The sequence below is a fragment of the Lepisosteus platostomus genome, chromosome 18 (genome assembly GCF_059453375.1).
Source record: "Lepisosteus platostomus isolate fLepPlt1 chromosome 18, fLepPlt1.hap1, whole genome shotgun sequence".
In the NCBI taxonomy this organism is placed as follows: Eukaryota; Metazoa; Chordata; class Actinopteri; order Semionotiformes; family Lepisosteidae; genus Lepisosteus; species Lepisosteus platostomus.
This window is the reverse complement of record NC_142628.1, coordinates 16,842,192-16,867,547: the sequence shown is the minus strand read 5'-3', so window position 1 is coordinate 16,867,547 and position 25,356 is coordinate 16,842,192. Positions and strand designations below refer to the sequence as shown.

The following is a 25,356-nucleotide window of genomic DNA, read 5'->3' as shown; positions in this document are numbered from 1 at the left end:
ATTGAGAGACAAGCTCACTGTTCCTCAGACTGGGACAGGAGATCACACACTGTATTATTATTATTGAGAGACAGGCTCACTGTCTGTTCCTCAGGCTGGGACAGGAGACCACACACTGTATTATTATTATTGAGAGACAGGCTCACTGTCCCTCAGGCTGTGACAGGAGATCACACACTGTATTATTATTATTGAGAGACAGGCTCACTGTTCCTCAGGCTGGGACAGGAGATCACACACTGTATTATTATTATTGAGAGACAGGCTCACTGTCCCTCAGGCTGGGACAGGAGATCACACACTGTATTATTATTATTGAGAGACAGGCTCACTGTCCCTCAGGCTGGGACAGGAGATCACACACTGTATTATTATTAGTGAAAGCCGAGCCGGGGACGGAGGGGCTCGAGTCAGGAGAGCCAGGCTGCAGTTCTCGGGCTTGACCACCTGGCGTCGCTGGTGAATCTCCGCCCGGCCTGTGTCGGTGCGGGGAGGAGTCCAGTCTGGATCAGCGGGAGAGGCACGGGAGGGGCTGGCGTGTGTGGCCTCGCTTTGTGGAAAACACAGGAGCGCAGGACACGGGAGAAAGGTGTTTGTCTGCCGCCCGAGCCAAGAGACCGCGCACCGCCCGACACTCGCCCGCAGAGAGAAACTCAGTGCAGGTACGGGACTCCGAGACGCCGCTCTCACCCGCCGTCAGCACAGGCGGCTCCGAGTCTGAAGTTACACAGTGTTGCAGTTCGTGAAGAAGTATCTGTGAGCCAGCGGCGCGCCTGATCTCTGCGTGTTGCGTTAGAGCGCTCCCGGATCTGTGTAACGTACTGTAGGGAGCTGTCGCTGCAGTGATTGAGTGTGAGGATGAAGATGATGCCCGTGATAGGTCTGCTGCCGCTTTCGAGTTTCCTGGGACCGTCACCCCAGTCCTGCCTCTGCCTCGTGGGGCTCGCTGCACCCCCCGCTGCTGCCTCTCTGTCTCAGGGTCGAGAAACTCCGGGTTTTACTGGGCTGTTACCGTGGTATCACTGGGCTTTACTGCGCTGTTCCTGTGATGACACTGAGTGTTAGTGAGGTGTTTCTGTGATGACGCTGGGTGTTAGGGTGCTGTGCTGTTACAGGGATGACACTGGGTGTTAGGGTGCTGTTACTGTGATGACACTGGGTGTTAGGGTGCTGTGCAGTTACAGTGATGACACTGGGTGTTAGGGTGCTGTTACTGTGATGACACTGGGTGTTAGTGAGGTGTTTCTGTGATGACGCTGGGTGTTAGGGTGCTGTGCTGTTACAATGATGACACTAAGTGTTAGGGTGCTGTGCTGTTACAGTGATGACACTGGGTGTTAGGGTGCTGTGCTGTTACTGTGATGACACTGGGTGTTAGGGTGCTGTGCTGTTACTGTGATGACACTGGGTGTAAGTGTGCTGTGCTGTTACAGTGATGACACTGGGTGTTAGGGTGCTGTGCTGTTACCGTGATGACACTGGGTGTTAGGGTGCTGTTAGTGTGATGACACTGGGTGTAAGTGTGCTGTGCTGTTACAGTGATGACACTGGGTGTTAGGGTGCTGTGCTGTTACAGTGATGACACTGGGTGTTAGGGTGCTGTGCTGTTACTGTGATGACACTGGGTGTAAGTGTGCTGTGCTGTTACAGTGATGACACTGGGTGTTAGGGTGCTGTGCTGTTACAGTGATGACACTGGGTGTTAGGGTGCTGTGCTGTTAGTGTGATGACACTGGGTGTAAGTGTGCTGTGCTGTTACAGTGATGACACTGGGTGTAAGTGTGCTGTGCTGTTACAATGATGACACTAAGTGTTAGGGTGCTGTGCTGTTACAATGATGACACTAAGTGTTAGGGTGCTGTGCTGTTACAGTGATGACACTGGGTGTTAGGGTGCTGTGCTGTTACTGTGATGACACTGGGTGTTAGGGTGCTGTGCTGTTACAGTGATGACACTAGGTGTTAGGGTGCTGTGCTGTTACAGTGATGACACTGGGTGTTAGGGTGCTGTGCTGTTACCGTGATGACACTGGGTGTTAGGGTGCTGTTAGTGTGATGACACTGGGTGTAAGTGTGCTGTGCTGTTACAGTGATGACACTGGGTGTTAGGGTGCTGTGCTGTTACAGTGATGACACTGGGTGTAAGTGTGCTGTGCTGTTACAGTGATGACACTGGGTGTTAGGGTGCTGTGCTGTTACAGTGATGACACTGGGTGTAAGTGTGCTGTGCTGTTACAGTGATGACACTGGGTGTTAGGGTGCTGTGCTGTTACAGTGATGACACTGGGTGTTAGGGTGCTGTGCTGTTACAGTGATGACACTGGGTGTTAGGGTGCTGTGCTGTTACCGTGATGACAACTGGGTGTTAGTGTGCTGTTACTGTGATGACACTGAGTGTTAGGGTGCTGTGCTGTTACAGTGATGACACTGGGTGTTAGGGTGCTGTGCTGTTACAGTGATGACACTGGATGTTAGGGTGCTGTGCTGTTACAGTGATGACACTGGGTGTTAGGGTGCTGTGTTGTTACTGTGATGACACTGGGTGTTAGTGTGCTGTGTTGTTACTGTGATGACACTAGGTGTTAGTGTGCTGTGCTGTTACCGTGATGACAACTGGGTGTTAGTGTGCTGTTACTGTGATGACACTGAGTGTTAGGGTGCTGTGCTGTTACAGTGATGACACTGGGTGTTAGGGTGCTGTGCTGTTACAGTGATGACACTGGGTGTTAGGGTGCTGTGTTGTTACTGTGATGACACTGGGTGTTAGTGTGCTGTTAGTGTGATGACACTGGGTGTAAGTGTGCTGTGCTGTTACAGTGATGACACTAGGTGTTAGTGTGCTGTGCTGTTACAGTGATGACACTGGGTGTTAGTGTGCTGTGCTGTTAGTGTGATGACACTGGGTGTAAGTGTGCTGTGCTGTTACAGTGATGACACTGGGTGTTAGTGTGCTGTGCTGTTACAGTGATGACACTGGGTGTTAGGGTGCTGTGCTGTTACCGTGATGACACTGGGTGTTAGTGTGCTGTGCTGTTAGTGTGATGACACTGGGTGTAAGTGTGCTGTGCTGTTACAGTGATGACACTAGGTGTTAGTGTGCTGTGCTGTTACAGTGATGACACTGGGTGTTAGTGTGCTGTGCTGTTAGTGTGATGACACTGGGTGTAAGTGTGCTGTGCTGTTACAGTGATGACACTGGGTGTTAGGGTGCTGTGCTGTTACCGTGATGACAACTGGGTGTTAGTGTGCTGTTACTGTGATGACACTGAGTGTTAGGGTGCTGTGCTGTTACAGTGATGACACTGGGTGTTAGGGTGCTGTGTTGTTACTGTGATGACACTGGGTGTTAGTGTGCTGTTAGTGTGATGACACTGGGTGTAAGTGTGCTGTGCTGTTACAGTGATGACACTGGGTGTTAGTGTGCTGTGCTGTTAGTGTGATGACACTGGGTGTAAGTGTGCTGTGCTGTTACAGTGATGACACTGGGTGTTAGTGTGCTGTGCTGTTACAGTGATGACACTGGGTGTTAGGGTGCTGTGCTGTTACCGTGATGACACTGGGTGTTAGTGTGCTGTGCTGTTAGTGTGATGACACTGGGTGTAAGTGTGCTGTGCTGTTACAGTGATGACACTGGGTGTTAGGGTGCTGTGTTGTTACTGTGATGACACTGGGTGTTAGTGTGCTGTTAGTGTGATGACACTGGGTGTAAGTGTGCTGTGCTGTTACAGTGATGACACTGGGTGTTAGTGTGCTGTGCTGTTAGTGTGATGACACTGGGTGTAAGTGTGCTGTGCTGTTACAGTGATGACACTGGGTGTTAGTGTGCTGTGCTGTTACAGTGATGACACTGGGTGTTAGGGTGCTGTGCTGTTACCGTGATGACAACTGGGTGTTAGTGTGCTGTTACTGTGATGACACTGGGTGTTAGGGTGCTGTTACAGTGATGACACTGGGTGTTAGGGTGCTGTGCTGTTACCATGACGACACTGGGTATTAGTGTGCTGTGCTGTTACCGTGACGACACTGGGTGTTTCTGTACTTTTACTGTGATGACACTGGGTGTTAGTGAGGTGTGCTGTTACTATGACGACATAGGATGTTACTGTACTGTTACTGTGACGACACTGGGTTTTAGTGTGCTGTACTGTGCTGTTAATGTGCTTTACTGCACTGTGCTGTGGGTTAATTTCTTTACGAGGTCACATTCAGTACATACCCCTTTGCTAGTCAGTACCTAATTGATCTCCTCCAGCTGCTTGTTGAATGAAGCAGGGTTTGTAATTATCACACAGAGCTGAGAGCCACTGTGCTGGAGGGTGATACCTCACTGCTGGGTTGGGGGGGTCAGATGGACCCCTTCAGGGGTGTGACCTTGCTGTGGTGAGCTGTCCCACACTGCCGCAGTGTCTGTGTGTGTCTGACTGAGCTGTATTCACAGGTTTCGAAACAGCAGCTTCTGTTTTTAACATGGGAAGACTTTCTCACTGTCTCCCAGTGTCTCCCAATGACCCCCAGACCAGCACTGACCCCCACTGACTCCTGGTGTCTCCCAGTGTCTCCCAATGACCCCCAGACCAGCACTGACCCCCACTGACTCCTGGTGTCTCCCAGTGTCTCCCAATGACCCCCAGACCAGCACTGACCCCCACTGACTCCTGGTGTCTCCCAGTGTCTCCCAATGACCCCCAGACCAGCACTGACCCCCACTGACTCCTGGTGTCTCCCAGTGTCTCCCATTGACCCCCAGACCAGTACTGACCCCCACTGACTCCTGGTGTCTCCCAGTGTCTCCCAATGACCCCCAGACCAGTACTGACCCCCACTGACTCCTGGTGTCTCCCAGTGTCTCCCAATGACCCCCAGACCAGCACTGACCCCCACTGACTCCTGGTGTCTCCCAGTGTCTCCCAATGACCCCCAGACCAGCACTGACCCCCACTGACTCCTGGTGTCTCCCAGTGTCTCCCATTGACCCCCAGACCAGCACTGACCCCCACTGACTCCTGGTGTCTCCCAGTGTCTCCCATTGACCCCCAGACCAGTACTGACCCCCACTGACTCCTGGTGTCTCCCAGTGTCTCCCATTGACCCCCAGACCAGTACTGACCCCCACTGACTCCTGGTGTCTCCCAGTGTCTCCCAATGACCCCCAGACCAGTACTGACCCCCACTGACTCCTGGTGTCTCCCAGTGTCTCCCAATGACCCCCAGACCAGCACTGACCCCCACTGACTCCTGGTGTCTCCCAGTGTCTCCCATTGACCCCCAGACCAGTACTGACCCCCCTTGACTCTGAGTGTCTCTCACTGACCACTACACAGCCTCACCCACCACCTCTAACTCTAACTGTCTCCCCTTGACCTTTGCTGAAACTCCACATAAGGTCAAAGGTGGTTTTTTCACTACCTCACCCACTGGGACACAGTCAAGCCCAACACAAACTAAAACAACACCAGACCCCGTCTCTCAATAATAATACAGTGTGTGATCTCCTGTCCCAGCCTGAGGAACAGTAAGCCTGTCTCTCAATTATAATAATACAGTGTTTGATCTCCTGTCCCACCCTGAGGAACAGTGAGCCTGTCTCTCAATAATAATAATACAGTGTGTGATCTCCTGTCCCAGCCTGAGGAACAGACAGTGAGCCTGTCTCTCAATAATAATAATACAGTGTGTGATCTCCTGTCACAGCCTGAGGAACAGTGAGTCTGTCTCTCAATAATAATAATACAGTGTGTGATCTCCTGTCCCAGCCTGAGGAACAGTGAGTCTGTCTCTCAATAATAATAATACAGTGTGTGATCTCCTGTCCCAGCCTGAGGAACAGTAAGCCTGTCTCTCAATAACAATAATACAGTGTTTGATCTCCTGTCCCAACCTGAGGAACAGACAGTGAGCCTGTCTCTCAATAATAATAATACAGTGTGTGATCTCCTGTCCCAGCCTGAGGAACAGTGAGCCTGTCTCTCAATAATAATAATACAGTGTGTGATCTCCTGTCCCTGCCTGAGGAACAGTGAGCCTGTCTCTCAATAATAATAATACAGCGTGTGATCTCCTGTCCCAGCCTGAGGAACAGTGAGCCTGTCTCTCAATAATAATAATACAGTGTGTGATCTCCTGTCCCTGCCTGAGGAACAGTGAGCCTGTCTCTCAATAATAATAATACAGTGTGTGATCTCCTGTCCCAGCCTGAGGAACAGTGAGCCTGTCTCTCAATAATAATAATACAGTGTGTGATCTCCTGTCACAGCCTGAGGAACAGTGTCTGTCTCTCAATAATAATAATACAGTGTTTGATCTCCTGTCCCAGCCTGAGGAACAGACAGTGAGCCTGTCTCTCAATAATAATAATACAGTGTGTGATCTCCTGTCACAGCCTGAGGAACAGTGAGCCTGTCTCTCAATAATAATACAGTGTGTGATCTCCTGTCCCAGCCTGAGGAACAGTGAGGCTGTCTCTCAATAATAATAATACAGTGTGTGATCTCCTGTCCCAGCCTGAGGAACAGACAGTGAACCCGTCTCTCAATAATAATAATACAGTGTGTGATCTCCTGTCCCAGCCTGAGGAACAGTGAGCCTGTCTCTCAATAATAATAATACAGTGTGTGATCTCCTGTCCCAGCCTGAGGAACAGTGAGGCTGTCTCTCAATAATAATAATACAGTGTGTGATCTCATGTCCCAGCCTGAGGAACAGACAGGGAGCCTGTCTTTCAATAATAGCTATAATCAGAATGACAGAATGATAACAATTTCTGTTGCTTTGCCAATACTGTCATTCTGTGATCATGTCACAGACAGAGTGACACTCAGAGATCCTGGTCAGTGATGCAGGCTGGCTAGCTAGACAGACAGGGTGGACAATGAGGGGCAGAGGGGTGGACACTGCGCTGGGACAGGCAGAGGGGTGGCATGAACTACTGCCTTGGACACTGACACTGGGTCTCTGAAGTCTCCAGGCCAGTCAGGGAGGAGCTCTGGAGAGAGAGACAGTCGCACCCAGAGGGGGGCTGGTGGCCTGTGTGCTGAGGGGGGAAGGTGTTGACAGTCCTCTTCCTGAGCGACGGTATTTCACAACAAACAGAGACTCAGCCTGTGTCCCCCCAGGGGCGAGAGACAGAGAGACAGAGAGACAGGTGGCCGGCAGGCAGGCTCGCTCTCTCGGGCAGGAGGGAGAGGGAGAGGGAGCCGGGGGAGGGGAGATCGAGTCTGGACTTGACAGTCTGAGACAAGAAGACAATAGTAGACACACGGAGGGGTGGGCAGGGAGGAGCACAGACGGGAGGTTGAGCTCACACACTCTGCTGCTCATGCATTCCTCAAAGTGACTTTCCGTTCTCTTCCTCCGCCAGGCCCGAACACAGCTGGGCATTGTTCCGATGTGCCAGCGTTCGTAAACGTGTCGGAAAAGCAGCTGCTGGTGGTTATTGCTTTGGCAGCGTTGGTAACGTCTGTAAAGGTTTATCAAGTTGAGAAGGAAGCAGGACGGGAAAGAGACAGGGCCTGACACAGACTGTACACTGATCCAGGACTCCTGGAGAGGGAGACAGGGCCCGACACAGACTGCACACTGATCCAGGACTCCTGGAGAGAGAGACAGGGCCAGACACAGACTGTACACTGATCCAGGACTCCAGGAGAGAGAGACAGGGCCCGACACAGACTGCACACTGATCCAGGACTCCTGGAGAGAGAGACAGGGCCAGACAAAGACTGCACACTGATCCAAGACTCCAGGAGAGAGAGACAGGGCCCAACACAGACTGCACACTGATCCAAGACTCCAGGAGAGAGAGACAGGGCCTGACACAGACTGCACACTGATCCAGGACTCCTGGAGAGAGAGACAGGGCCAGACAAAGACTGCACACTGATCCAGGACTCCTGGAGAGAGAGACAGGGCCAGACACAGACTGCACACTGATCCGGGACTCCTGGAGAGAGAGACAGGGCCAGACAAAGACTGCACACTGATCCAGGACTCCTGGAGAGAGAGACAGGGCCCGACACAGACTGCACACTGATCCGGGACTCCTGGAGAGAGAGACAGGGCCAGACAAAGACTGCACACTGATCCAGGACTCCTGGAGAGAGAGACAGGGCCCGACACAGACTGCACACTGATCCAGGACTCCTGGAGAGAGAGACAGGGCCAGACAAAGACTGCACACTGATCCAAGACTCCAGGAGAGAGAGACAGGGCCAGACACAGACTGCACACTGATCCAAGACTCCAGGAGAGAGAGACAGGGCCTGACACAGACTGCACACTGATCCAGGACTCCTGGAGAGAGAGACAGGGCCAGACAAAGACTGCACACTGATCCAGGACTCCTGGAGAGAGAGACAGGGCCAGACACAGACTGCACACTGATCCGGGACTCCTGGAGAGAGAGACAGGGCCAGACAAAGACTGCACACTGATCCAGGACTCCTGGAGAGAGAGACAGGGCCTGACACAGACTGTGCACTGATCCAGGACTCCTGGAGAGAGAGACAGGGCCTGACACAGACTGTGCACTGATCCAGGACTCCTGGAGAGAGAGAGTCTGTACCTGCAGGCAGGAGAATAGAGGAGGAGTCAGCACTGTGGAATGACTGAGCTCATAGTCTCCGTCGGCTCAGGTGTGACTCAGACAGGAAAACACAGCACTGTCAGTGTGTGAGTTACTGATTCAGGACTCCTGGAGAGAGAGAGTCTGTACTTGCATCATACCCTCTCTCTTCAGGATTACTAGAGCTGTGTGCACTGTGTTAACTCCTCTGTCTGCGCTGTGCTGTAGCAGCAGTGTGCTCTCTGTTAACCCCTCTGTCTGTCTGCGCTGTGCTGTAGCAGCAGTGTGCACTGTGTTAACCCCTCTGTCTGTCTCTCTGAGCTGTGCTGTAGCAGTAGTGTGCACTGTGTTAACTCCTCTGTCTGTCTGCGCTGTGCTGTAGCAGCAGTGTGCTCTCTGTTAACTCCTCTGTCTGTCTGCGCTGTGCTGTAGCAGCAGTGTGTACTGTGTTAACTCCTCTGTCTGTCTGCGCTGTGCTGTAGCAGCAGTGTGCTCTGTGTTAACCCCACTGTCTGTATGCGCTGTGCTGTAGCAGCACTGTGCACTGTTAACCCCACTGTCTGTCTGCACTGTGCTGTAGCAGCAGTGTGCTCTGTGTTAACCCCACTGTCTGTATGCGCTGTGCAGTAGCAGCTGTGTGCTCTGTGTTAACTCCTCTGTCTGTCAGCGCTGTGCTGTAGCAGCAGTGTGCACTGTGTTAACCCCTCTGTCTGTTTGCGCTGTGCTGTAGCAGTAGTTTGCACTGTGTTAACCCCTCTGTCTGTCTCTCTGAGCTGTGCTGTAGCAGCAGTGTGCACTGTTAACCCCACTGTCTGTCTCTCTGAGCTGTGCTGTAGCAGCAGTGTGCTCTGTTAACCCCACTGTCTGTCTCTCTGAGCTGTGCTGTAGCAGCAGTGTGCTCTGTTAACCCCACTGTCTGTCTGTCTGCGCTGTGCTGTTGCACCAGTGTGCTCTGTGTTAACTCCTCTGTCTGTCTGCGCTGTGTTGTAGCAGCAGTGTGCACTGTGTTAACCCCTCTGTCTGTCTGCGCTGTGCTGTTGCAGCAGTGTGCTCTGTGTTAACCCCTCTGTCTGTCTCTCTCTCAGGATGGGAGCCTATGATGAGAAGAAGGAGACATGTGGGACGATCTGTCTGAAGTATCTTCTCTTCACCTTCAACTTCCTCTTCTGGGTGAGAGAGTAAATGTGGATCTGTGTGTCCTCCTCTCCCGCCTGTCTCCCTGCCTCTGTGTACTAACCCCTGCGGGCGCTGTGTGACCTCCAGCTGGCAGGGGGCGCTGTGATGGCCGTGGGGGTGTGGACTCTGGTGGAGAAGAGTGACTACATCAGCCTGCTGTCCTCCAGTATCTACGCCGCCTCCGCCTATATCCTGGTGATCGCTGGGGCGATCGTCATGGTGACGGGCATTCTGGGGTGCTGTGCCACTTTCAAGGAACAGAGACGTCTCCTGAGAGTGGTGAGTGGTGAGACAGAGTCCCGCCGTCTCTGCCCGATCCCCCTCTCCCAGCGCTGTCTCCCTGTCTCACCTGCGTCTCGGTATCCCTCCCTGTCCCTGCTCTGGCACTTCTGGTCCAGGCAGGATGTGGAGAGAGACAGGCCGGGTCTCAGTAGTGACAGCCAGAGGAAGTGTGCATGCCCAATATCGGTCCCTCTGGCTTCATTACCATTGTGCTGCTGTGAGTCAGGGGTGGACCTGCTTCCTGTTTCCTGTGGGGCACACAAACCGTAACACACTGAGTCTTAGTCACGCACACACCTGCACACCATAACACACTGAGCCTGAGACACACACACCTGCACACTGTAACACACTGAGTCTCAGTCACACACACCTGCACACTGTAACACACTGAGTCTGGGTCACACACACACCTGCACACTGTAACACACTGAGTCTGAGTCACGCACACACACACACCTGCACACTGTAACACACTGAGTCTGAGTCACGCACACACACACACCTGCACACTGTAACACACTGAGTCTGAGTCACGCACACACACCTGCACACTGTAACACACTGAGTCTGAGTCACGCACACACACCTGCACACTGTAACACACTGAGTCTGAGTCACACACACACCTGCACACTGTAACACACTGAGCCTGAGACACACACACCTGCACACTGTAACACACTGAGCCTGAGACACACACAGCTGCACACTTCTGCTTTGTTGGCAGAACCTATGAGAACCAGTGTTATAAAAGGTCAAAGCAACAATTACAATTACAGACATGAACAACAAAAACATCAGTTTGTATCCCTCTTAGAAAACTATCTCCCTGTATATCCTCCAGTATCCCCCAGTATATCCCCCACTATATCTCTCTGTATCCCCCAGTATACCCCCCTGTATCCCCCGGTATATCTCTGTATAGCCCCAGTATGCCCTCCCAGTATGCCCCCAGCGCTGGCTCTTTAAGGGCTGGGCGGCTGTGTGCTCAGGCAGCAGGAATGAGGAGAGGGAGGAGGTGGAATGTGCTCCCTCACTGCTCACCAGCTGATAGCGCTCCCTCCCTCCGCTGGGCTGTTTACACAGCAAGGGCCAGTAAAAATAGAACAATAGGAACAAGCTGAGGCCTGAGCAGAGCTGGCCGATTTCCTCTCCCGTCTCCCTGTCTCTCTGCTCCTGTCCTCCCCCGTCTCTCTCCTCTCTCTCTGCTCCTGTCCTCCCCCGTCTCTCTCCTCTCTCTCTGCTCCTGTCCTCCCCCGTCTCTCTCCTTTCTCTCTGCTCCTGTCCTCCCCCGTCTCTCTCCTTTCTCTCTGCTCCTGTCCTCCCCCGTCTCTCTCCTTTCTCTCTGCTCCTGTCCTCCCCCGTCTCTCTCCTTTCTCTCTGCTCCTGTCCTCCCCCGTCTCTCTCCTTTCTCTCTGCTCCTGTCCTCCCCCGTCTCTCTCCTTTCTCTCTGCTCCTGTCCTCCCCTGTCTCTCTCCTTTCTCTCTGCTCCTGTCCTCCCCCGTCTCTCTCCTTTCTCTCTGCTCCTATCCTCCCCCTCCTTTCTCCTCTCTCTCTGATCTTGCCCCTTTCTCCTCTCTCCTCTCTCTCTACTCCAGTCCTTCCCCCTGTCTCTCTCTGCCCCTGCCCCTCCCTCCTCCCCATCCCTCTCTCCTCTCTCTCTGCTCCTGTCCCTCTCTCCTCTCTCCTCTCTCTCTGCTCCTGTCCCTCTCTCCTCTCTCCACAGGGTGCCCCCTCTCTGCTCTGTCCCGCTGTTTGACCCCTCTGTCCTGTCCAGATCAAGTTCAAGCGCTGTTCAGGCAGGCCTGTACCCTTGCCAGAGCTCAGACAGTCCATACAGCGTCCCCAGACCCTGAGCGCACTCCATCTCTCCACAGTACTTCGTGCTGCTGCTGTGCATCTTCCTGTTGGAGATCCTCGCTGGGGTCCTGGCCTACATCTACTACCAGCAGGTACAGTCTCAGCAGGAGAGCTGCACCCTCCCTCTGTCTCTCTGTCCCCATCAGACTGACGGTCCCTCTGTCAATTCAATTCAATTCAAGGTGCTTTATTAGCATGACCGATGGGTACAATCAGTGTTGCCAAAGCAAATAAAAATAATAAAATTAACATAGAACAAAACAAAAAATAGAAGTAAAATAAAATCTACAGACATGTTTCAGACATTTACAACAAAGACATATTATATAATATTGACATACTGTAGGCAGCTGGAGCATTATTGGGAGACGGACTCACTGTTCCTCAGGCTGTGACAGGAGATCACATACTGGGCTGCCAGATCAACTGAGTTCCCTCCTCCCTCTCCCAGTAGGATTGGGACCTGTTGTGGTTTTGGCAGGTGTGGGAACTCTGGGATTAGATTTCTGAATTTCGGGAAGAATGTTTCTCTAATCCCAGAGTATCTGTCACAGTGCAGTAGGAAGTGCACCTCTGTCTCTATTTCTCCCTGCTGGCAGTGGGAGCACAGCCTGTCCTCTCTGGGCAGCCAGGTCTGCCTGTGTCGCCCAGTTTCTATGGCCAGGTTGTGGTCACTGAGCCTGTACTTCGTCAGGGTCTGTTTCTGTTTGTTATTTTTTATTTTGGTCAAATATTCAGCTAGTGTGTATTGTCTGTTTAAGGTTCTGTAGCATTCCAGTTTATGTTGTGTTTGTGTGTGTGTGTCCCAGTGTGTGAGATATTGCTGTTTGATCTGTGCTGTGATGTGGTTGAGTCTGGGTTGTGGTGCTCTAGCAGTGCTGTCCTGAGGCTGGTTAGTCCCTCTGTCTCTGTCCCCATCAGACTGACGGTCCCTCTGTCTCTGTCCCCATCAGACTGACGGTCCCTCTGTCTCTGTCCCCATCAGACTGACGGTCCCTCTGTCTCTCTGTCCCCATCAGACTGACGGTCCCTCTGTCTCTGTCCCCATCACACTGACGGTCCCTCTGTCTCTCTCTGTCCCCATCAGACTGACGGTCCCTCTGCCTCTGTCCCCATCAGACTGACGGTCCCTCTGCCTCTGTCCCCATCAGACTGACGGTCCCTCTGTCTCTCTGTCCCCATCAGACTGACGGTCCCTCTGTCTCTCTGTCCCCATCAGACTGACGGTCCCTCTGTCTCTGTCCCCATCACACTGACGGTCCCTCTGTCTCTCTCTGTCCCCATCAGACTGACGGTCCCTCTGCCTCTGTCCCCATCAGACTGACGGTCCCTCTGCCTCTGTCCCCATCAGACTGACGGTCCCTCTGTCTCTCTGTCCCCATCAGACTGACGGTCCCTCTGTCTCTCTGTCCCCATCAGACTGACGGTCCCTCTGTCTCTGTCCCCATCACACTGACGGTCCCTCTGTCTCTGTCCCCATCAGACTGACGGTCCCTCTGTCTCTCTGTCCCCATCAGACTGACGGTCCCTCTGTCTCTCTGTCCCCATCAGACTGACGGTCCCTCTGTCTCTGTCCCCATCACACTGACGGTCCCTCTGTCTCTCTCTGTCCCCATCAGACTGACGGTCCCTCTGCCTCTGTCCCCATCAGACTGACGGCCCCTCTGCCTCTGTCCCCATCAGACTGATGGTCCCTCTGCCTCTGTCCCCATCAGACTGACGGTCCCTCTGCCTCTGTCCCCATCAGACTGACAGTCCCTCTGCCTCTGGCACCATCAGACCGACGGTCCCTCTGTCTCTGTCCCCATCACACTGACAGTCCCTCTGTCTCTGTCTCCATCACACTGAGGGTCCCTCTGCCTCTTTCCCCATCAGACTGACAGTCCCTGTCTCTCTGTCCCCATTAGATTGACAATCTCCTTTGTCACTCTCTCTGTCCCCATCCGACTGTCAGTCTCCTCTGTCTCTCTCTGTCCCCATCAGACTGACATTCCCTCTGCCTCTGTCCCCATCAGACTGACAGTCCCTCTGTCCCCATCAGATGGAGAGCCCCACCTCCCTCTTTCATCCTCCTCCAGTCTCCTGCCCTGCTGAGAGAATGCCCCCTGGTGGCTGGGAGCAGTACTGCATGTGTGCTGTTTGCCCTGGGGGATGGTGTGTGTGCAAGCGGGGGTCTTAATGCAGTGTGCCCAGTGTGGGTGCCAGCCTGGCGCGGGTCTCTGCCCCTGCAGACGGCTCAGTCTGTCTGGGAGATCAGTGTTGTTTTGCGGTGTCTGATAATGACTGTTATTTTCCTGTTGGCATCGCTGGGGTGGGATGTGTGATTATCAGGATCACACTGCTGGGTGTGTCCATGAGCAGCAGTATCACATCAGCGTCCCACAGTTCGCCTGTGTCAGTGTGTGTAAATGTTTATCTGTGTGTGTGTGTCTATAAGTGTTTAAGAGAGAAGATAAGATAAGACTTTATTGATCCTGAAGGGAAATTGATTAAATTTATTTGTGTGTGTATAAGTGTGTGTGTCTGTGTTTATCTGTATGTGTGGGTGTGTCAGTGTGTGTCTGTCAGTGCTTATCTGTATGTGTGTGTGTCTGTGTTTCTTTTTATGTGTGTGTGCCTGTATGTATGTGTGTTAGTGTGTTTCTGTAAGTGTTTAGTGTTTATCTGTATGTGTGTGTCTGTAAGTGTTTATCTGTATGTGTGTGTCTGTATGTGTGTGTCAGTGTTTATCTGTATGTGTGTGTCTGTATGTATGTGTGTGTGTCAGTGTGTGTCTGTAAGTGTTTATCTGTATGTGTGTGTCTGTATGTATGTGTGTGTCAGTGTGTCTGTAAGTGTTTATCTGTATGTGTGTGTCTGTATGTATGTGTGTGTCAGTGTGTCTGTAAGTGTTTATCTGTATGTGTGTGTCTGTATGTATGTGTGTGTGTCTGTATTAGTTAATCTGTATGTATGTGTGTCAGTGTGTGTATCTGTGGGATAGCCAGTGAGAGGAGGCTCAGTGTGTGTGTCTGTGGGATAGCCAGTGAGAGGAGGCTCAGTGTGTGTGTCAGTGTGTGTATCTGTGGGATAGCCAGTGAGAGGAGGCTCAGTGTGTGTGTCTGTGGGACAGCCAGTGAGAGGAGGCTCAGTGTGTGTGTCAGTGTGTGTGTCTGTGGGATTACCAGTGAGAGGAGGCTCAGTGTGTGTGTCTGTGGGACAGCCAGTGAGAGGAGGCTCAGTGTGTGTATCTGTGGGATAGCCAGTGAGAGGAGGCTCAGTGTGTGTCAGTGTGTGTATCTGTTGGATAGCCAGTGAGAGGAGGCTCAGTGTGTGTGTCAGTGTGTGTGTCTGTGGGATTACCAGTGAGAGGAGGCTCAGTGTGTGTGTCTGTGGGACAGCCAGTGAGAGGAGGCTCAGTGTGTGTGTCAGTGTGTGTATCTGTTGGATAGCCAGTGAGAGGAGGCTCAGTGTGTGTGTCAGTGTGTGTATCTGTGGGATAGCCAGTGAGAGGAGGCTCAGTGTGTGTGTCAGTGTGTGTGTCTGTGGGATAGCCAGTGAGAGGAGGCTCAGTGTGTGTGTCTGTGGGATAGCCAGTGAGAGGAGGCTCAGTGTGTGTGTCTGTGGGATAGCCAGTGAGAGGAGGCTCAGTGTGTGTGTCTGTGGGACAGCCAGTGAGAGGAGGCTCAGTGTGTGTGTCAGTGTGTGTATCTGTTGGATAGCCAGTGAGAGGAGGCTCAGTGTGTGTGTCTGTGGGATAGCCAGTGAGAGGAGGCTCAGTGTGTGTGTCTGTGGGATTACCAGTGAGAGGAGGCTCAGTGTGTGTGTCTGTGGGACAGCCAGTGAGAGGAGGCTCAGTGTGTGTGTCTGTTGGATAGCCAGTGAGAGGAGGCTCAGTGTGTGTGTCTGTGGGATAGCCAGTGAGAGGAGGCTCAGTGTGTGTGTCTGTGGGATAGCCAGTGAGAGGAGGCTCAGTGTGTGTGTCTGTGGGATAGCCAGTGAGAGGAGGCTCAGTGTGTGTGTCTGTGGGACAGCCAGTGAGAGGAGGCTCAGTGTGTGTGTCAGTGTGTGTGTCTGTGGGATTACCAGTGAGAGGAGGCTCAGTGTGTGTGTCTGTGGGACAGCCAGTGAGAGGAGGCTCAGTGTGTGTATCTGTGGGATAGCCAGTGAGAGGAGGCTCAGTGTGTGTCAGTGTGTGTATCTGTTGGATAGCCAGTGAGAGGAGGCTCAGTGTGTGTGTCTGTGGGATAGCCAGTGAGAGGAGGCTCAGTGTGTGTGTCAGTGTGTGTATCTGTGGGATAGCCAGTGAGAGGAGGCTCAGTGTGTGTGTCTGTGGGATAGCCAGTGAGAGGAGGCTCAGTGTGTGTGTTAGTGTGTGTGTCTGTTGGATAGCCAGTGAGAGGAGGCTCAGTGTGTGTGTCAGTGTGTGTGTCTGTGGGATTACCAGTGAGAGGAGGCTCAGTGTGTGTGTGTCTGTGGGACAGCCAGTGAGAGGAGGCTCAGTGTGTGTGTCTGTGGGACAGCCAGTGAGAGGAGGCTCAGTGTGTGTCAGTGTGTGTGTCTGTGGGATAGCCAGTGAGAGGAGGCTCAGTGTGTGTGTCTGTGGGACAGCCAGTGAGAGAAGGCTCAGTGTGTGTGTCTGTGGGACAGCCAGTGAGAGGAGGCTCAGTGTGTGTGTCTGTGGGACAGCCAGTGAGAGGAGGCTCAGTGTGTGTGTCTGTGGGACAGCCAGTGAGAGGAGGCTCAGTGTGTGTCAGTGTGTGTGTATATATCTGTGGGATAGCCAGTGAGAGGAGGCTCAGTATGTGTGTCAGTGTGTGTGTCTGTGGGATAGCCAGTGAGAGGAGGCTCAGTGTGTGTGTCTGTGGGACAGCCAGTGAGAGGAGGTCAGAAGTCATGACAGCAACACTGAGCCTGAGGAAACAGCACCAGCCAGAGAGACAGGGGGGGAGAGAGGAGAAACAGGAGAGATACAGGGTGACCTCAATGCACAAACAGGCACGCTGGAAGACTTCACCAGCACACAGGGACACACTGATGTATTCAGACAGTCCCCTCTGTACCACACCAGTCACCTCACACAGGGACACACTGGTGTATTCAGACAGTCCCTCTGTACCACACTGGTCACCTCACACAGGGACACACTGGTGTATTCAGACAGTCCCTCTGTACCACACTGGTCACCTCACACAGGGACACACTGGTGTATTCAGACAGTCCCTCTGTACCACACCGGTCACCTCACACAGGGACACACTGGTGTATTCAGACAGTCCCCTCTGTACCACACAGGTCACCTCACACAGGGACACACTGGTGTATTCAGACAGTCCCCTCTGGACCACACCGGTCACCTCACACAGGGACACACTGGTGTATTCAGACAGTCCCCTCTGGACCACACCGGTCACCTCACACAGGGACACACTGGTGTATTCGGACAGTCCCTCTGTACCACACCGGTCACCTCACACAGGGACACACTGGTGTATTCAGACAGTCCCCTCTGTACCACACCGGTCACCTCACACAGGGACACACTGGTGTATTCAGACAGTCCCTCTGTATCACACCAGTCACCTCACACAGGGACACACTGGTGTATTCAGACAGTCCCTCTGAACCACACCAGTCACCTCACACAGGGACACACTGGTGTATTCAGACAGTCCCTCTGTACCACACCAGTCACCTCACACAGGGACACACTGGTGTATTCAGACAGTCCCTCTGTACCACACTGGTCACCTCACACAGGGACACACTGGTGTATTCAGACAGTCCCCTCTGTACCACACAGGTCACCTCACACAGGGACACACTGGTGTATTCAGACAGTCCCCTCTGTACCACACTGGTCACCTCACACAGGGACACACTGGTGTATTCAGACAGTCCCCTCTGGACCACACCAGTCACCTCACACAGGGACACACTGGTGTATTCAGATAGTCCCCTCTGTACCACACCGGTCACCTAACACAGGGACACACTGGGCAGGACTAGAGGGGACTCTCTAGGCAGGTTCACCTACAGCTCAGCTCTGGGCAGCAGTGTGGTGGACTACGCCATCACCGACCTGGACCCCTCCTGTATCAGTGCCTTCACTGTCAGGCCACAAACTCCTCTCTCTGACCACAGCCAGATCGCACTCTACATGAAGAGAGCACACCAGCATAGAGACACACTGACACAGCCCAGCCTGCTGTACTACCTCAACCAGGCATACAGATGGCTGTCTGAATACACCAGTGTGTCCCTGTGTGAGGTGACTGGTGTGGTACAGAGGGACTGTCTGAATACACCAGTGTGTCCCTGTGTGAGGTGACTGGTGTGGTACAGAGGGGACTGTCTGAATACACCAGTGTGTCCCTGTGTGAGGTGACCGGTGTGGTACAGAGGGGACTGTCTGAATACACCAGTGTGTCCCTGTGTGAGGTGACCGGTGTGGTACAATGGGACTGTCTGAATACACCAGTGTGTCCCTGTGTGAGGTGACCGGTGTGGTACAGAGGGACTGTCTGAATACACCAGTGTGTCCCTGTGTGAGCAGACCGGTGTGGTACAGAGGGACTGTCTGAATACACCAGTGTGTCCCTGTGTGAGGTGACCTGTGTGGTACAGAGGGGACTGTCTGAATACACCAGTGTGTCCCTGTGTGAGGTGACCTGTGTGGTACAGAGGGGACTGTCTGAATACACCAGTGTGTCCCTGTGTGAGGTGACCGGTGTGGTACAGATGGCTGTCTGAATACACCAGTGTGTCCCTGTGTGAGGTGACTGGTGTGGTACAGAGGGGACTGTCTGAATACACCAGTGTGTCCCTGTGTGAGGTGACCTGTGTGGTACAGAGGGGACTGTCTGAATACACCAGTGTGTCCCTGTGTGAGGTGACTGGTGTGATACAGAGGGACTGTCTGAATACACCAGTGTGTCCCTGTGTGAGGTGACCGGTGTGGTACAGAGGGGACTGTCTGAATACACCAGTGTGTCCCTGTGTGAGGTGACTGGTGTGGTACAGAGGGACTGTCTGAATACACCAGTGTGTCCCTGTGTGAGGTGACCAGTGTGGTACAGAGGGACTGTGTGAATACACCAGTGTGTCCCTGTGTGAGGTGACTGGTGTGGTACAGAGGGGACTGTCTGAATACACCAGTGTGTCCCTGTGTGAGGTGACCGGTGTGGTACAGAGGGACTGTCTGAATACACCAGTGTGTCCCTGTGTGAAGTGACCAGTGTGGTACAGAGGGACTGTCTGAATACACCAGTGTGTCCCTGTGTGAGGTGACCGGTGTGGTACAGAGGGGACTGTCTGAATACACCAGTGTGTCCCTGTGTGAGGTGACTGGTGTGGTACAGAGGGGACTGTCTGAATACACCAGTGTGTCCCTGTGTGAGGTGACTGGTGTGGTACAGAGGGACTGTCTGAATACACCAGTGTGTCCCTGTGTGAGGTGACCTGTGTGGTACAGAGGGGACTGTCTGAATACACCAGTGTGTCCCTGTGTGAGGTGACCGGTGTGGTACAGAGGGACTGTCTGAATACACCAGTGTGTCCCTGTGTGAGGTGACCGGTGTGGTACAGAGGGACTTTCTGAATACACCAGTGTGTCCCTGTGTGAGGTGACCAGTGTGGTACAGAGGGGACTGTCTGAATACACCAGTGTGTCCCTGTGTGAGGTGACCAGTGTGGTACAGAGGGACTGTCTGAATACACCAGTGTGTCCCTGTGTGAGGTGACTGGTGTGGTACAGAGGGGACTGTCTGAATACATCAGTGTGTCCCTGTGTGCTGGTGAAGTCTTCCAGCGTGCCTGTTTGTGCATTGAGGTCACCCTGTATCTCTCCTGTTTCTCCTCTCTCCCCCCCTGTCTCTCTGGCTGGTGCTGTTTCCTCAGGCTCAGTGTTGCTGTCATGACTTCTGACCTTTATGTGTGTTCAGCTGCAGACACAGGACTCCTCTCCTACCAATTACCCACACTGACACTAAACATACACTCTCACACCACACACACACTCTCATACCCACACACTGACACGACACACACTCTCACACACACACTGACACCACACACACACTGACACCACACACACTCTCACACACACACTGACACCACACACACACTCTCACACACACACTGACACCACACACACACTACACACGACACACACTCTCACACACACACTGACACCACACACACACTCTCACACACACACTGACACCACACACACACTGACACCACACACACACTCTCACACACACACTGACACCACACACACACTCTCACACACACACTGACACCACACACACTGACACCACACACACACTGACACCACACACACACTCTCACACACACACTGACACCACACACACACTCTCACACACAAACACACACACTGACACCACACACTACAGCTCCTGCACAGGAGCCACAGGCCCACCGTGACTCTCCGGTTCTGATCCACAGCTGAACGAGGAGCTGAAACAGAACCTGAAGGAGACCATGGTCCAGAGATACCAACAGCCGGGGGAGGACAGAGTGACCGGCGCTGTGGACAAGCTGCAGCAGGAGGTCAGTGTGTGTGGAGGTACAGTACTGTGTGTGTGTGTGTGTGCAGGGCGTGTGTGCAGGGCGTGTGTGCAGGGCGTGTGTGCAGAGCGTGTGTGTGCAGAGCGTGTGTGCGCAGGGTGTGTGTGCGCAGGGTGTGTGTGTGCAGGGCGTGTGTGCAGAGTGTGTGCAGGGCTTGTGTGTGCAGGGCGTGTGTGCGCAGGGCGTGTGTGCAGGGCGTGTGTGTGCAGGGCGTGTGTGCAGGGCGTGTGTGCGCAGGGTGTGTGTGCGCAGGGTGTGTGTGTGCAGGGCGTGTGTGTGCAGGGCGTGTGTGTGCAGGGCGTGTGTGCATCGGCGTGTGTGCAGAGTGTGTGCAGGGCGTGTGTGCAGAGTGTGTGCAGAGTGTGTGCAGGGCGTGTGCAGAGCGTGAGCAGAGTGTGTGCAGAGCGTGTGCAGGGTGTGTGTGTGCAGGGCGTGTGTGTGCAGGGCGTGTGTGCGCAGGGCGTGTGTGCGCAGGGCGTGTGTGCAGGGCGTGTGTGTGCAGGGCGTGTGTGTGCAGGGCGTGTGTGTGCATCGGCGTGTGTGCAGAGTGTGTGCAGGGCGTGTGCAGGGCGTGTGTGTGCAGGGCGTGTGTGTGCATCGGCGTGTGTGCAGAGTGTGTGCAGGGCGTGTGCAGGGCGTGTGTGTGCAGGGCGTGTGTGTGCATCGGCGTGTGTGCAGAGTGTGTGCAGGGCGTGTGCAGGGCGTGTGTGCAGGGCGTGTGCAGAGCGTGTGCAGAGCGTGTGTGCAGAGCGTGTGTGCAGGGCGTGTGTGCAGGGCGTGTGTGCAGAGTGTGTGCAGAGCGTGTGCAGAGCGTGTGCAGAGCGTGTGCAGAGCGTGTGCAGGGCGTGTGTGTGCAGGGCGTGTGTGTGCAGGGCGTGTGTGTAGGGCGTGTGTGCAGAGTGTGTGTGCAGAGTGTGTGCAGAGTGTGTGCAGGGCGTGTGCAGGGCGTGTGCAGGGCGTGTGTAGAGCGTGTGTGCAGAGCGTGTGTGCAGGGCGTGTGCAGAGCGTGTGTGCAGGGCGTGTGTGCAGGGCGTGTGCAGAGCGTGTGTGCAGAGCGTGTGTGCAGGGCGTGTGTGCAGGGCGTGTGTGCAGAGCGTGTGTGCAGAGCGTGTGTGCAGAGCGTGTGTGCAGAGTGTGTGTGCAGGGCGTGTGTGCAGGGCGTGTGTGCAGGGCGTGTGTGCAGAGCGTGTGTGCAGAGCGTGTGTGCAGAGCGTGTGTGCAGAGCGTGTGTGCAGAGTGTGTGTGCAGGGCGTGTGTGCAGGGCGTGTGCAGAGCGTGTGTGCAGGGCGTGTGTGCAGGGCGTGTGCAGAGCGTGTGTGCAGAGCGTGTGTGCAGGGCGTGTGTGCAGGGCGTGTGTGCAGGGCGTGTGTGCAGGGCGTGTGTGTGCAGGGCGTGTGTGCAGGGCGTGTGTGCAGAGTGTGTGTGCAGGGTGTGTGTGCAGGGCGTGGGTGCAGGGCGTGGGTGCAGGGCGTGGGTGCAGAGTGTGTGTGTGTAAGCTGTGACCTCTCTCTCTCTCTCTCTCTGTCCAGTTCAAGTGCTGTGGCAGTAACAGGTCCAGTGACTGGCAGGACAGCAGGTGGATCCGTTCCTCGGACTCCGAGAGCCGCGTGGTGCCGGACAGCTGCTGCAAGACCGTCACACCGCTCTGCGGGAAACGGAACCACCCCTCCAACATCTACCTGGTCGAGGTGAGACCCCCGCCTCAGCGCCCCAGTCAGCCCTGACCCCTGACCCCTGACCCCTGACCCCTGACCCCTGACCCTGGCTCTCTCTCTGCCAGGGCGGCTGCATCTCCAAGCTGGAGAAGTTCATTCTGGACCACCTGCGGATCATCGGAGCCGTGGGCATCGGCATCGCCTGTGTGCAGGTGAGGGGCCGCGAGACCCTGGGGCGCCCGTGTGTGCGCGGGGCGCAGCTCTCTGTGACCCCGATTCCTCTCTCTCTCCCAGGTCGTGGGGATGGTGTTCACCTGCTGCCTGTACCGCAGCCTGAAGGCCGAGCCGTACTGAGGGTGCGGGGGGGGACCCCACTCTCCAGGAGCTGCCACTAGAGTCCGATTCTGAGTAGCATAGCCGCCTGCCACTCTGTCTGCACCCCTCTGCTCCTTCATCTTCCTCCTCCTCCACTCCCGATCCACACCGGCCCTGGGCTGGACAGCAGGAGACACAGCTACTCCAGATCCCCTCCCGATCCCCTCCAGATCCACACCGGCCCTGGGCTGGACAGCAGGAGACACAGGTTCTCCAGATCCCCTCCCGATCCCCTCCAGATCCACACCGGCCCTGAGCTGGACAGCAGGAGACACAGGTTCTCCAGATCCCCTCCCGATCCTCTCCAGATCCACACCGGCCCTGGGCTGGACAGCAGGAGACACAGGTTCTCCAGATCCCCTCCCGATCCCCTCCAGATCCACACCGGCCCTGAGCTGGACAGCAGGAGACACAGGTTCTCCAGATCCCCTCCCGATCCTCTCCAGATCCACACCGGCTCTGGGCTGGACAGCAGGAGACACAGGTTCTCCAGATCCCCTCCCGATCCCCTCCAGATCCACACCGGCCCTGAGCTGGACAGCAGGAGACACAGGTTCTCCAGATCCCCTCCCGATCCTCTCCAGATCCACACCGGCTCTGGGCTGGACAGCAGGAGACACAGGTTCTCCAGATCCCCTCCAGATCCTCTCCAGATCCACACCGGCCCTGGGCTGGACAGCAGGAGACACAGGCTCTCCAGATCCCCTCCAGATCTTCTCCAGATCCCCTCCAGATCCCTTCCTGAACCACCCCACCCAGGGGTGGCTGCTCAGAGCCACTCACGCCTTCTATACTTTTTTAAAGAGGAAAAAATGAAGTGGTCGTTGCTTTTATATTGCAAAATCTGTTATTATTATATAATTGTAACTTTTATTTTTATGTGCTCCGGGAAGGCAGGGCCTCCAGCAGGGCGGCGCTCTCCCCGGAGCTGTGTGATGTGTATCTGACTCACAAAGACAATAAAACACAAACACCAGCGCGTGCGAGAGCTTGCGTTTCTCCAGCAGCACTGCGCGGGAGGAAAGGGGAGTTAAGAGTAGTTTAATAATCTAGTACTTCAGGTGGGTAGCTGCGTCAGCATGCGTAGGTTGCAAAGGAACAAGTAATAGGTTTATTCCATGCTGAAAAAAAGAAGAAAGAGAACACAATGTTTCGGCCGTGGAGCCTTCTTCAGGTGTCATCTACAGGAATAAACCTGTTACTTGTTTAATAATCTAGTTAATGGTTACCTCCTGTATTACTCTACAGTAATATTACTAAACTTGGTCAGTGTATTAATAATAATCATAATTAATAATTCCTTACACTTATATAGCGCTTTTCTGGGCACTCCACTCAGAACTCTTTACCAGTCCTCCACCACCACCAGGGGGGGCTGCACACTGGTGGGGGTGGAGGGGATCCCCATGACCTGTAAAGAGCTCTAAGTGGAGTGTCCAGAGAAGTGCTAAATAAGTGTAAGGAGTGATTATTATTAGTGTCCCTGTCACTATACTGGGCATTAGGACCCACACAGACCGCAGGGTGAGCGCCCCCTGCTGGCTCCACTAACACCTCTTCCAGCAGCAGCCTCAGCTTTCCCAGGAGTCTCCCCTCCAGGTACTGGCTGTAGCGGAGCTAGTTCGGATACGGTGACGTCACAGCCCTCACTGCGCATAGCAGGGACCTCAGCTGCCTGGGCTGGGGGGGTCTCCTTTAGCTCCTCCGGCTGGTTCCCTGTGTTACGCCGGAGACCCAGGTTTGCGCCCCAGGTGTGCGGGATGGAACGGGCAGCGGAGAGCTCATGGCCGGGTTCACACTGCTGAGCTCCAGGGGGCTGCCAGCTGGGAGCTGCAGGGTGGTATGGCTGCTGGTGCTATGGTACTGTACTATAAACGTACAGTATTCATCTGTCTGAACAGCCCAGACTCGGCCTCTGAAATGCCACTCCACTCGCGCATGCCCAGCTCTTCCCCGGCACGTCGAGCTGTTGAATGTGGTTGTGTCACATAAAGCCAAAGAGCTTCCAAGGGGCCTCCCGTCCAATACTGCTGTCCGAGAATAAGCCGGTTTAGTGTAGAGCGCTGTGACGGTGGGTTAGAGCACTGAAGGGAAAAAAAAAAGAACAAACTATATTTTTAAAACCCGTTTCATAACATATGTAAAAAAAAAACACAACATAAAATAGTCGTCTTCCATTGTCTGGTAATAGCGAAAACCCCTGAGATGACGTAGCCTAAAATACCGAGGACACAGTTGGGAATAAACAACAAGTGACTATCAAAGTTACAGGCACACACTGAGCTCAGTGGGACACAGCCCATGGACAATGGTCGTACGGTTACGGAGCCACATTAGATAAATGAACAACCGCTCAAAGGCTGTATTTAATGTATAGCAACGACGGCTTCAAGTGCCACCCATTTTAGGGGTGGAGATGAAACTTATTGGGATTCCAAATGCGGTCGTGTCACATAAACCACGACAACCCGGCGCCCGCTTCCACTAGGACCCAATCCGTCAAGTCGGAGTTGCTGCCCGAAAATTAGCCTGTTCAGCGGCCGCAGAAGATAGGTGTGAACAGAAGAAAGTAAATTGCGCTTTGTAAGCTGTTAAATGAAGTGCAGTTTCAGAAAGAAAGGGCCAATAAAGAGAATTACAGGACACACTACAATCGCCACCGTTAGACCCCCATTTGCGTTACTGTTCCAGTCAGGCGGTTGCGGCGCATAAAGCAAGACTGACGCGCGTCTCTGCCCTCCAGGCCCCCAGCTGGACCGGACCGAATCCTGTCCAGAAACACACCCGTTCGGAGCCCAGATCGGCCACGCAGGGTAGTGAAAGTAAATTCATTGACCTTTCAAAAGAGCGCGCACACACACCCCAAAGAAAAAAT

General features: G+C 54.0%; 1 protein-coding gene across 1 annotated transcript; it reads left to right on the top strand.

Moving 5' to 3' along the window:
* Nucleotides 1–495: 495 nt before the first annotated feature.
* Nucleotides 496–23,457, top strand: cd151 (CD151 molecule). The gene is made up of 8 exons (XM_088611410.1): nucleotides 496–662; nucleotides 9,645–9,729; nucleotides 9,823–10,014; nucleotides 11,898–11,972; nucleotides 20,329–20,433; nucleotides 21,981–22,139; nucleotides 22,232–22,318; nucleotides 22,401–23,457. The coding sequence occupies exons 2-8, from the start codon at nucleotides 9,646–9,648 to the stop codon at nucleotides 22,458–22,460; spliced, it is 762 nt and encodes a 253-aa protein (XP_088467536.1). The 5' UTR covers nucleotides 496–662; nucleotide 9,645; the 3' UTR covers nucleotides 22,461–23,457.
* Nucleotides 23,458–25,356: the final 1,899 nt, after the last annotated feature.